Raw genomic sequence first — 13997 nt, 5'->3', positions numbered from 1 at the left:
AAGACACTAATTGAAGTACAAACCTGGAAATAGACAACTGAGAAAAACGTAGATTCTGTTGATCGGCAAGCTCATAGCCAAATCATACTGAAAGGAAAAAAATCCCAGTGATCATTAATCAGATAGAAGACTTTTCACCAGAAACAAATTTGCAGAGCATTGGTAATAACACTTTTCTAAACAGATAGAGCCATCTTGACCAGCGTGCTGAGGGAAAACAAAACCAGAAAGACAGACGGAAAGGACTGAGTCAATTAAAATTAAAAAAATAAATAAATGCCTTAATTTACCAAAAAAAAAAAAATCACAAATAATTCCAATCTCATGAAGAAATGTTTTTAACAAGCCACATGTGCTTGCACAGACACTTCTAATCTCATTAGATTTTTCTGGCTGCTATTAGCGTTCTCTGAGCCAGCTGATTTCTCAGCAATGTTTTAAAGAGTGCGAGCCTTTGCCCTCCAGTCTAGCTGTTGTTAAAATAGCCCGTTCTAGGGGAAGACTTGGGAGTTCATGGATTTTCTTCCAAGGTTTTGGAAAGTTCAGAAAAAAATTGACCATTGCATGCAAAACAATAGTCAACCACAAACTATCTTCACAGTCAATGAGCAATATTCTGCTCCCAGCTGGGTTAGTGTGAAAAGTGGAATAATCCCACCAAAGCAACAGGATGGCTTCAGATTGTCATCAGCATCACACGGCAGAGGCTGCCCCTCGATGGTGTCTCCAGTCCTCCAGCTCTCTGGCTGCAAACAAGCCTGCTGCGAGGTTCCCCTCGGTCACAGCTCACCAGCTTGGGGTTCCCCTCAAATCAGTGCAGCTTTAGCAGCTCTGATCAGAAGGGGAGTCACACCAGGTTACTGCTCAGCTTTATTTTATCTTTGAAAACAACGACAAAAACTCCCCCCAAACTCAAAATCGAGAGCCATGTGCACTGCTGTACATATCGGGGCACGTGATTTTCATGCAAAAGAGCTGTCATTCTGAATTTGCTAAAGTAACGTGCAAATAATCACTAGTATAAAGCAGATCATGTCAGGAAGACACTACAGATAGGTAGAACAAAATAATCCGTTTTAGAAAACAATCCTAATCCAGAATTGTGTAACGTGGATCGGTAAACCCTGGATGAGCGGGACTAAGGCATCATGCATGGATTTCTGCTAGCATACTTGCTGAATTTCTGGCTGGAAATGTGCCCCTCTCTGTTTTAGCCTGCCCTGTCTGAGGCTCTCAGAACAAACTTCTCCTGGGGAGAGACGATGAGTGCTTGAAAGTGACCCATCTGGAGCCCAACGTGAAGAAAGTGCTTCCCCTGCCTGGAATTTGTGTGCAGCGACAGCTTTCTCCTGCCTATGCAAGTTTCCCAAAATAGCAAATATAAAGGAACTGGCAACCATACAGTCAAGACGACAACATCCTACGTGGTCTCATTACCCGTGCCAATTCCCTCTATAGTCGCTGGAGTCAATATGCTGCCCCCGTTATTGCTACGTCTGTGTGTCTCTACCAACTAGCAGATCCACTGGGCATTTTGTTGCTCAATTGCTCATTCACTCTCTTGCACTTTAAACATTTGGATCCAACAGCATCATGCAAATTTTATGCAAAGTAGCATCTGCAAGTCTGACATATTCACTTAGGCTTCCCCCTCTTGCGTCAAGTTAAAAATAAATACCCTATAAACTCTTGGGCCCGCTAAGACAGAATATGCATCCAGAGATTTTTTTTAAATATAACTGCTAAGAGCACTTCTTCTTTAGGGTCAAACTCCTTTTTTTCCCCCTCACTCTCTCATATTTTGCTACTGCCTCGAGGATCTCAACAGCACTGGGGGGAAAAGTGTCCTTGAAATAACCCAGAGAAGAATCAGTTCTATGTGTTCCTAACTCTCTTACTTGAAATTTCAGCTAACTTCCTATTTTTAAAACTCCAAAGAATACAGGTGGTGATATAACCCCAACATGAAACAAGAAATTAGTAAAGTGGACTCATTTCCAATACTGATTGAGAATAATACTAGTTGAGCCAGATCTTACGTTCAGATTTCAAAGGGTCTCCACCCCTCACATTAAGCTGCCTTCTCTTTTCTCCAGGGAGAAGCAGATTTGTCCCTGACCAATACACTTGAACAGTTGAAGTCATAGGGGTGCCAACCAGATAGCATAATGATAAAGTATGTCTTAAGGCAACAAAGGAGAAGAGTCTGTAAAAGGGAATACTGAGCCACCGCTGAGGTCAGTTAGGACTTGCTGAGCCGCTTGGCCACATCTGCGTAGGCTTGCTCAATTTCTTTGTCTGCTGCACAGGTGTTGGTGAATTCATCCCTGGCGTAGGCGTTCTTCAGGTATCGCCACAGCCCCGTCATCTCCGTTGGGAACTCAAAGTTGCGGTATTTCTTTGCAACAATCTAAAGCAAAGATAAAAGAGGGAAAAAAGCAGCTTGCTAGTGATAGATCTCCAGATTCCTTTTTAGAGAGCTTCTTATTCCTTCTTGTCATATAATTAATAGCAAAAGAGAGAAATGTTTGGATGCCCAGGGACTTATAATAGAAAAGTCTGAAAAGTGACTTTTGGTTGTCCCTTATCTTGCAAGGATGCTACTTGGCCTAAGGACGCTCTAAATTAATGGCCTGGCTACTGTCGACAACTTATGACTTTCGTGGTACATTGATGATCAGAGGGCTGGAGCACCTCTCCTATGAGGAGAGGCTGAGAGATTTGGGGTTGTTCAGCCTGGAGAAGAGAAGGCTCTGGGGAGACCTTACAGCAGCCTTCCAGTACCTAAAGGGGGCCTACAGGAGAGATGCGGAGGAACTTTTTACAAGGGCATGTAGTGACAGTACAAGGGGGAATGGCTTCAAACTGGAAGAGGCTAGAATTAGATTAGATATTAGGAAGAAATTTTTCACTCTGAGGGTGGTGAGGCACTGGAACAAGTTGCCCAGAGAAGCTGTGGAAGCTCCATGCCTGGAGGTGTTCAAGGCCAGGCTGGATGTGGCCTTGGGCAACCTGGTCTAGTGGGAGGTGTCCCTGCCCATGGCAGGGGGTTGGAACTCGATGATCTTTAAGGTCCCTTCCAACCTAAACCATTCTATGATTCTATGAAGTTCATTAATTTTGCCATATTGTTTTTTGGTGGTTTTTACTAGTCTTAAGTACATCACTTACTTAAAGCTGAGATGCCACATAAGAAAGAGCTGATTAGCTGAATCATAAGGAGCAAGACAGATTTAAGAGAAAGGCATCAGTAACAATTATATATAACATATTTTCATATTAATTATTGTATGTATTTTTAACATTACGTTATATTTCATATATACTGTATTTCTATTTTTATGATATGTAATATATTTTCCCTGGCCAATGGTGTCAGAGGATGCAACCACCTACAGCTGTTGGAAGGCTCATGCAAAGGAAAAATTCAGGGCAGTATGGCCACCGTGACTGAGAAACCAAGATGATATAGCAGACATTAGGAGAAGGAGTATTAGGATAAACTAGGGGAGAAAATGGTTATTTCAAGACTTGTTAGACTAGGAAATTGTCTATCAAGGAAAATTTTCAATTTCTAGAAACACTCAGGGCCTTATTCAGGAAAATAGTTAAGTGCATACTTAATTTTAAGCACCTGTATAGTCCCATTGAAGTAAATGGCACTAATCTGTGCTTAAAGCTAGTTGGTTGGTTAAGCAGCAGTCTGGATTGGGATATTTCAGTTTTCCTGTAAGAATATACCATATAGAATAATCCTGTGGTGACAGAATGAACTAGCTGATAGGAAGGGATGGATTAGCTGATTTAATGAGTGCTTCCAATCTCTAATTTTTCTGACAGTATAAAATTGTTCCTGGGCATAAATTACATACATATGTGCCACAGAGTTCCCCTTTATTTTTAAAGCACATGGTAGAGCTGTTTTCCATCTCAGATTTCTTAGGACAGTCATGTTCTCAGAAATGACTGTGATTTGCTTTTATTACCAGGATCCACTTGGTATATGCAAGTCCAAATCCTGTCCTAAACTGCATTTAATTAAGCATTCTTGCCTTCAATGATGCTTCACACACACATGGGGAAGATAAAACCTGCTGGGCAACTTAAGTTAAGATTTTCACAATTTCCAGCACACATCTTCCATCAAATGAAAGAGTCTTAATAATTTACCCTTTTGTTCCATCTGTAAAATGATTTTCAGGCAATATCCTATGGCTGTGCTTGTCTGAGAAAGATTTTAATTCTTTTTTGACATCTTTCATTTCATCTCAAGGAGACAGGAACCAGTAAGGGGCCACACATTCATTTTGCATTGTCTGACTCCAATGTCACCAATGAAGACGAACCAAAAAAAAAAAAGGGCTAGACCTGTGAGGATATTATCACATTTCTTACGTGGTGACTTATGCGCGCTTTTCTTTTCCCCCTATTTTTTTCTATTTTTTGCATGTGTGCAGTCAGCTTCCAGGCTCAGTTTATGTTTTGGCTCATAGAGCCAAATTAGATGCATGACTTGGCCTTAATTCCTAGCTTTCTTGTTTGCCAAGGTCTGCCAGGTACTTGCTTTATTCTAAAGAAACATGTAATCTGATAAATTAAATAAATGCAACATTTAGAAGTCAAGATGATATACACCATTTGCACTATACCAGCGACCATTGTACATCTTAAATCCTGGACCTCGGCAGTGACTTTGATTTGTTAACTTCTCTGTGTGAAATACCAGCTGGAACAAATATTCTCCAAAAAGATGGACTGCTACTCTTAAGTTACAAATGAGTAGGAACTGACTAAAGTTTTGACATCTCTCTTAAGAATAACGGGAACTAATTAATATGACGTATGCTGCTACTCGCAGCAGGGTAAAAATAAAGAGATGTGATACCTAGACCTTAGTATTGTCTTTGCCACTTATTAAAGATGGGGCAATTTCCCCATGTGCTAAATACAAAGTTGCTTAAGTTAACCTGTAGGAAATACTGAGGATCAAAAGTGTGTTGCAGACTCTGCTCTTGGATTTAAGATGCCTCTGCTGAAATACATGTTGACTTCAGCTCATGGCTGTCAGAGCAGGGCACTTCATTGTCAGACAAGGTTTCTTTGACCACCACATGACATCTTTTACCTTGACAACATGGAGTTTGGGCAGAAGGTTGCAGTCAGCAAGAGTCAGGTCATCTCCATCCAGAAACTTGCGTTTAGACACTTTCTCCTCTTCAGTGCTGTCTGCGTCAATCTCCTCTGGCAGAGGCGTTCTCAGATAGTCATCCAGCTTCTTCAGAGCCTTCACCAGGCCTCTTTCAAGGCCTTTGCCAAAAAGCAATGAATAAGTGATTAGGGCAGAGTAAGAATTATTCAGAAACATTCATTGTCAATGGCTATGGTGGTATCTAGAAAAAAAAAAAGCCAAGAACCACTTCTTTGTTGTTAAATTTGTTCTTCAGTGCCCACACAAACCCAGTGAAAGAAACCATGGAAGGAAAGAACAGCTTGTCAGTATAATATACCGCTAATACACATTCACCCTATGACATTTTTCTGGTCTACTGAGGCCATCACACAGTAAAGTGGAGCCCTGTACGCCATTACATTATTTTTTTAAGCAGCCAGGTAGGACTGTAAGGAAGAGGAATTTTCTAGCATTACTTCAGCTCTAAAAGTTGTAGGTTTACTACATTCACAGAATTCACAGAATTGTTAGGGTTGGAAGGGACCTCTGGAGATCATCTAGTCCACCCCTCCTGCCAGAGCAGGGTCACCTACAGCACGTTACACAGGACAGCGTCCAGGCGGGTTTTGAATGTCTCCAGAGTGGGAGACTCCACCACCTCTCTGGGCAGCCTGTTCCAGTGCTCCACTACCCTCAAAGTAAAGAAGTTCCTTCTCATGTTAAGATGGAACTTCCTATGTTCAAGTTTATGCCCATTACCCCTCGTCCTATCACTGGGTGCCACTGAAAAAAGACTACTCCCATCCCCCTGGCATCCTCCCATTAAGTATTTGTATGTATTAATAAGATCCCCCCTCAATCTTCTTTTCTCTAGACTAAAGAGACCCAAGTCCCTCAGCCTTTCCTCATAAGAAAGGTGCTCCAGTCCCCTAATCATCTTTGTTGCCCTTTGCTGGACCCTCTCCAGCAGTTCCCTGTCTTTCTTGAACTGGGGAGCCCAGAACTGGACACAGTACTCCAGATGCGGTCTCACCAGGGCAGAGTAGAGGGGGAGGATGACCTCCCTCGACCTGCTGGCCACACTCTTCTTGATGCACCCCAGGATGCCATTCGCCTTCTTGGCCGCCAGGGCACATTGCTGGCTCATGGTCATCCTGTTGTCCACCAGGACTCCCAGGTCCCTCTCCACAGAGCTGCTCTCCAGGAGGTCAGCCCCCAACCTGTACTGGTGCATGGGGTTATTCCTCCCCAGGTGCAGTACCCTACACTTACCCTTATTGAACTTCATAAGGTTTCTTTCTGCCCAACTCTCCAGCCTGGTGAGGTCACGCTGTAAGGCAGCACAGCCTTCTGGCGTGTCAGCCACTCCTCCCAGTTTTGTGTCATCAGCAAACTTGCTGATGGTACACTCTATCCCTTCATCCAGATCATTGATGAATATGTTGAACAAAACTGGGCCCAGTACTGACCCCTGAGGGACACCACTTGTTACTAACCTCCAACTAGACTCTGCGCCACTAACCACAACCCTCTGAGCTCTATCTGTGAGCCAGTTCTCAATCCACCTCACCGTCCATTCATCTAAGCCACACTTCCTAAGCTTTCCTGTGAGGATGATGTGGGAGACAGTGTCGAAAGCCTTGCCAAAGTCAAGGTAGACAACATCCACTGCCCTCCCCTCATCCACCCATCTAGTTACTTTGTCATAGAAGGCTATCAGATTAGTCAGACATGACTTCCCCTTGGTGAATCCATGTTGACTACTTCTGATAATCTTCAAACCCCTTCCAGAGTAATTAAAGGCAATAGCAATAATTCCAGAGATAGTAACCAGAGCTCTACAGAGCTGGAAGATACACAAAACCTGAAATGAAGTAATATAACAATAATTAAATACAACACTACAGAAAAGAGATGAGATAGCAACTGTTGAGATTCCACTCACTTCAGGTTCAACTTAGGTGCAAATTCTCCTTTTTGTATGTCTCCAATTGGGTATCACAATGGAGAAGAGACTTCAGATCTCTCACTTCAGTTACTAAAGACCATGTCCCACACTGCTGATGGCTTCAACAAACTCCAGGCTTGAAATGCCACATAGCCATAATATACGGCAGAGTGTACTTTTTTTTTTACTTAAAAATATCAACCCAGGCACAGAATTTGTGTTCTTTTGTTTTACCAGCAGGATAATAGAAAAACTTGATTGTAATAACGCACTTAGAGAAAGCTGAATGACTGTAGGCAGGTTTGCATGTTATTTAAACTGCAAGAAGGATCTTTTGCATCTCTGTTCGAAGGGTGACAAGCACGATGGGCTCCAGGCCCCTGACAAGCGCCCCAAAGTGCTAAAGCAATATAAATAAGAAACAGCAAGAATTTACAATGTGAAAAAATAACAACATGACTCATGGGCTTAGGGCCAGAATTTCAGCTGGTGAAAATTACCTGCGGTGATTTATACCTGCTGCAGATCTGGCCTGGAGTCAGCATTTAAGGCCTAATCCTGTAAAATCTTATATCTCCGAGTAACTTACTGCCATTTAACTTCGGGGAGACTACTCAATGCCTCCAGTTACTCAGGCGGTGCAGCACTACAAGGCCTATGGAGATAATTATATTTATGGAGCACAACGTAAGCTTCAACAGGCTGCAGCGCTCGCCCTGCGTAGAGCAGCTTGCTGGCACAGGTACCTCCGCTGGCTCTGCTGTCAGCCGCCCCTGTGTTTTTGGCACGGAGAGAAAGGCGGCGCGTATGGGGCCATTGAGAGAGCAGGAGCCGAACACCACAGAACATGATTTCTCTGCTGCCCTAACATCCATTAAACCTTGTGCCAGTGGTGGAAGTCAGATTAAGCTGCCTGATGTCTTGCTCCCACCGAAGCCTCTTGGCCAAGCACCAGGGAACCATACCAGCTCTTTTGTGGCTGACTCTTAGATGCAGTGGCAAATCCTGGCTTAATTGATTGACTGGAGAAATGACTGCGATCCAACTGAAAACACCCCAACAAACATAGCAGGGAGGGAAAGAATTTTATTTCTGAAAGCAAAGCATCTAAAGCGACTGAAGTGCTGCCATCCATAAAACAAAAGTGTTGCCATCCCTTATTTAATCAATTCAAATTGAATTTTGACACTGACATTCTGCTGTCAGATGCTGGCAGTGGTGTCTTTAATCGTCTGCAGCTGTGCTCCGCCGCACAACTTCTGCTGAAGGGTAATGACTGTATAGCATGTAATATACCCCCATGTGGCAACACTCAAAAGATTTAGCAATCTCTTTTTGGTTTGACCCATAACACCTGTTGAATAGATAGTTCTCCTTCTCTTGGTCAGCCTCAGCCTATGTCCTCTTACAATGTATTCATTTAGAGACAATGGAATCAAATTGCTGTGATTTAATTCAATTTTGCACATTCAGATGTTAGAGAACTGGCTTAACACTGAGAATTTTCCAGTATCCCCTTCACCCAGTAGGATCATCAGTTCTCTGAGTTATCTGTGCAATATTTCCAGTATCAGTACTACATTTGATGCTTCGCACTGGCCCATGGGGTCAGTTAGGAGTGTGTACAAAGACAGGAGCATCAGGTGGGATGTGTTTATGTAACTTTTCTGGAACTTATTAGGGTTGGGTGGTTTTTTTTTGCTCTTACTGATATATCAAAGTGCGTCATGGCTGTCTCAAAAACAATGCCTGGAGTGAAGCCTATTTGTGACAGTGGGAAAAACATCTATCTGAATTCATACTTGGCGCTTGCATACGGCAGCTTTAGGCCAGAAATAAGCGTATGTTCAGGGTTCAACGCATCTGTGACCTAATTCACAGGCTCTGCTGGAACCCACAGGATACTGACATCTCGCGGTGAAATCACCACACGGTAAGGATCATCTCATATCCTGATAGTCAAGAACTGGACCGCTACTTGTGGCTCCAGTGACCCCATTTAATTAATCAAAACTCTTCTGATCCCAGTAAACCTCTGAGACCAGCTATGAAAATGGAGGAGTAGTGAACAAGGGAGAACTGCCTTTCTTCCAGCTGAATAGTGACAGAATTTTGAAAAGAGAACTAAGAGAACTAAGAGAACTAAGATCCTAAAACTGCCATTTCAAATTGAGTGTAGGTACACAGGATGGAATTTTTAAAGCCTGTTGATGGTTTTCAAGGCATTTTCTGAAATCCATATGCAAACACCCATGTTGCAAATCCTACTTTCTAGGTGCCCTGACACATTGAGATTTAACTATATGATTTGAAGTCTTAAGTTCTTGAGAATGTGTTCAGGGAAATAATACCCACTCAAAGTAGGAGTATAAAAAAAAGAATCTCAAAAATATTGAAGCAAGAGGTTTCTAACCCCCACATGTCAGACAGAGCCAAGTGTCTAATGCTGGCATGGCTGGGAGAACCCAACTTAGGTTTGAATTCACCAGTGACCTCCCAGAAGAGAGAAGTATCAAAAGCAGGTCAGTTTTTAATTTCTTACAGAAAAAAACATGGGAGAAGTGCTGAGATTTTACCAGTGGTATAGGGAGAACATTTTCCTGGGAAGTGGAAGATTGAGTTTCAAATGCCTTTCAACATGATGTCAGCCCAGATCTGCCAGATGAGACCCCACCAGTGGAGTATCAGGTAATTTGTACAGCTCTCCTGTTGAACTGTTTCACTTTCCATAAATAACTCAACATTCAGTGGATCACGACTGAAGGTTAGCACCACAGGTAAAAGTCAGAAAAAAACTAACTCTCTCAGTTTCTCTCTTATTTGATTAATATTTAAGCATTACGTGAAAGGTGAAAAAACATGGACAGAGACTAAGAAATAGCCTCCTCAGAATATCCTACAGCTCTGAAAGTTTTGGGACTTTTGCTGAGGAAAGAGATGTCTGGGTTCATATTAATGAGCAAACCCAGCAAACCCAGCAAAAAAAAAATTTCCCATACTATGGCTATTTTGTGAAAATCTGGATGACTCTACACGTTGTCTCCACTGTGAACATAAGGGACAGCAGACACCCACCAGGGCAGGGGTCTTGTGAATACCAGTCACAGCACTAGACTGAATGAAGACATTTAAAAAGGTGCGACTAACTAAAAAGTGACTGATTCCCCATTTGTGAATGTACTACCCACAATGAATTTAGAAAGCGGCTAAGCAGCTAATTCCCTTAGCAACTTATCCTCTAGGAAACATCATTAAATAACTAAATAGGCTTGCTGATAACAGCTGAGGCTCCACTGCAAGTCAGTGAGTGGGATTTATCTTCCCTGAAGCGAGCAAATTAAATGACTAAGTTTGAATTAAACACCCTGAGCTTCCTCTGTGGTCACTGGAGTCCTCTCTTCTACACTTGGTTTACAAGACCCCTAAATCAGCTGTGTGGAGTGTCCAGTCCTGAAGTGCGTAATCTCAGCATGAAGTGTCTTGGTAAGGTCAGGGTGGAGGATTCAATATTATTACAACACCAAGTGGAATTACGCTTAAGAATGTGGCTTTGTGCAGCTTTTGAAATCTCTACCTCCAATTGCTTCCCCACCCTGCAGACTTTCAGTATGAACTTAAGAGATCCCAAATGTCACCAGCTCTGTGAGAGGAGCCCTGTCATCAGGTTACCCATGCAACAGCTGCAGTGTCTGAGCTCCTGGAAACCATCTTTCTGGACAGCACAAAGGAACCAGCATCTTATTGCCCCCACAATGATGCATTTAATATAACTTCAAATTCCAAGAAGGTCTACCTGCGTATATACAAAACCCACGGTGGAATCACCTCTCTCACCCTTCACTACTCAGCTCTGGGTTACTTATGCAGCCAAAGATAACTTATAGCAACCACAGTCCTGATGTGTCATCCCACCAATAGTAAACAACGATATTAATAAAAAATCCTCATGAGCTCTTTGTGATTTTCCTTCTGCCTTCAAAACTATGCTTTTATAAAACTTTACTTAAGAATCCTGAGTTAGAAGCCAGAAAAATAGCACTTTCCAACCTCAAAGCAACCACAGAACACTTAATGAATGTATTACCATCTGTCAAATGCACAGGGTGAGGTTCAATTTAGTTGATGATACCTAATTCACAATGACGCTCTGTTTTCAGCAAAAGGTTACTTGACGTTGAACAATGAGATTAACAAATCCTGACATGCACAGAAATACAAATAATGTAACAAAAGTTAATAATTGGCAAAGTTGTGCTCTCGGTTACACTGACATAAAAGAGAAGTAACTCCGCATTGTCAACAAGCTATTCCATATTCACTCCAGTTCAACCAAGAACAGACTTTGGCTCTGTTACTCAACTCTTCAAGCAAAAACTTCCTTAAACTATTAGCCCGTGAAACTATTTCCAGGGGACAAAGAGAAATCCTTGTGTCTTGAAGCACTTATACCACAACTGAACAAAACATTGGAAAATGTAAGGCATGGAGCAATCCTGCAAGTCAAGGGGAGGGCCAGATGACAAAGACTCATTACTAGGTACTCAGGGTGAAATTTTGGCCATACCAAAGCCCATGGAAGTTTTGCTGTTGGCTTCAGTGGGGTTAGGATTTCTCCAGCAGCTTTTAAAGCCAAAAAGGACTATTATAATCAGCTAATCTGACCTCCTAAATAATACTGGCCATAAAACTTCCAGCGTCATCGGTCGTTTCCATCTCCATTTTCTGTGGGTCAAATAAGGCTGAAGCAAAATGGAAAGTAACTAGAAAGTAGTAAAAGAAAACGGTTCGGAAAAAGTAAAACTGATTCAGGCTGCCCACACCCACAGCATTGCAGAGGTCAGACAAGGACTCTTCTTCCCCTTCCTTGAACTCCAAATATTTCCTTCCTTGTTTAATGCCGGGATGAGGAGAAATAGCAAAGCAGACAAAGCACATAAACGCCAATCTCTGTGGCCTGAAGGAACCACTGGAAGGCAAATCATTCCATCCTAAAATAGTAGACTAGGAAAAGCTGAATTACCACCAGAGAAGCCTCTCTCTCTCTTTTGAGAATAGGCAGGCTGGCTACCTAAATTTAAAATAGCTAAAATTAGGTGAGATGACTCCTATTTTATGCGTCTGAGTGAAATCATTTGCAGGATGAGGATTTTACTTGATGGGAAGAGATGCAAAGCACAGAGGGCACAATAAGAGCAATAAGAACAAATGATTCTTTGACCACATTGAACCTAAAAATTATTTGATTTACATTAAAAGATCAAAACTATTTCAATTTTTTTAAGAAACTTAAAGCAAAATAACATAACATTTCCAAACAAATAAAACCAAAAAGAAAGCCATGTTTTGGGATGGATCGTTAAGTCATGCCTAGACGTTCAATCATTTTCACATGACTTTTAAAACATTGGTAATCTTCAAAATTAACATGTCATTTCCAAATTAAAAAGAGAATAACCTTTTGTTTCAAAAAAGTTTAAGAGAAAATACTTTTGCTTTTCAAAACAAGTCATTAATCACCAAATTCAACCCACATTTGCCCATAATTCAGGTTAGTCACACCACCCATGGCATTTTTTGTCAAATAAACATTTTGTCACAAAATATTTTCTCCACGCCAAAGTAAAATATATGTGGCCCTCTTCATAAGTGAACACCACTGGAAGCAGAGTGACAGCAAGGCTTCAAAGCCATCGAAGTCCAGCAACATAATGGTTTTTGTAGCCATCGTCTGAAACCACCTGAGACTGACCTCAGCAGACCTGCAAGTTTCTTAATTGTCAAGCCCAAACAAGTTCAACAATGATCCACGTACAAAAATGAACAATGATTGCTGCTGCTACCCTGGATCCCTGATTGATGCTTTTCCTTTTTACTGCTTTCTTCCACTGCCCTCCAGTAAGATTTATCCTGTAACACACGCAAATGAACTTGGTGAAATATGCAATGAGGGAAAAGGGGGAACAGTACATAAATATTCACAGTCTCGCACAAACAATCTGAGATTTATTTTTCCTTTAAAAAAACAAACCACCTTTCCTGATCACTTCCAGATTCACAGAGTTTGATATTATATGAGAACCAATACTGTTTTCTGGTAGGAAAGGGAAACCAGCTAAGAAACAGCAATTTAAGGTAAGAAAATAATATCATTCTACTAGTCTGACAGTCTGATTAAAGACCAAGGATACATATTTTCACTCTTTTTTCTCCATCCTGCTCATTTTTTACAGGCAGGCTCAACAGAGTATTGTAACTCTAATCTGTATGGATTAATCCTTCTCACATGGAGGAGCTGTGACTGCAATATTTGCACCACTGTGTTACATACTGAAGAGTTTATCTTCCTCCCTGTGATTTCAGTATAACCCTTGAGATTTGAGTGCTGCCTTGATTTCTTCTGTTTAGCCGTTTAAGAGTCAGGTGTCTTGTCTAAGCTGGTTATGTAGGTTCCCTCTCTGTTCAGAGGCACTAAGCGTCTCCAGAGGGCAATTCCTTCCAACTGCCTGAGACACCTGATTTAAACTGGTGTGACTCACTCCACACATGCCCTTCTCACTGCATGGATTACGGGCAAAGCCTAAAGGACTAGCTCAGACTAGACACCTAACTTTCAGGGAGGTGAAGTTAGGCGAGATGAATCCTACCTTTTGAATATAATTTGACAGTTCACCTAAGTGATGTAGGATAATACCTCCTATTTTTTTAAAGTTACTTAACTATCAGGGCTTACTCCCCAAAGGGCAAGTACATTGCCAATTTGATCATTGCAACACCCTTTCCGGGCACTTTTCTGCTTTGTAAAATTCCCAGCTCTGAGCAGCATCTATAGGGAGAGGCAAATGAGTGGGCAGTCGCTACGAGAGCCATTGGAAATGCAGA

At 41.9% G+C, this 13997-nt stretch overlaps 1 protein-coding gene across 1 annotated transcript in view; it reads right to left on the bottom strand.

The window, feature by feature from the left end:
- Positions 1 to 2242: 2242 nt before the first annotated feature.
- CLIC5 (chloride intracellular channel 5) overlaps positions 2243 to 13997 on the bottom strand; it is a 77503-nt gene continuing 65748 nt past the window's right edge. Inside the window, exons 5-6 of the mRNA XM_009885470.1 lie at positions 5126 to 5307; positions 2243 to 2410 (exon numbers count right to left, since the gene is read on the bottom strand). Coding sequence (XP_009883772.1) covers positions 2243 to 2410; positions 5126 to 5307 — 350 coding nt within the window. The remainder of the gene's footprint in view (positions 2411 to 5125; positions 5308 to 13997) is intronic.

This window comes from Charadrius vociferus, unplaced genomic scaffold, assembly GCF_000708025.1.
Source record: "Charadrius vociferus isolate BGI_N301 unplaced genomic scaffold, ASM70802v2 scaffold800, whole genome shotgun sequence".
Lineage (NCBI taxonomy): Eukaryota > Metazoa > Chordata > Aves > Charadriiformes > Charadriidae > Charadrius > Charadrius vociferus.
Note: the sequence above shows the minus strand (reverse complement) of the source record. Positions and strands in the feature narration are given on the sequence as shown.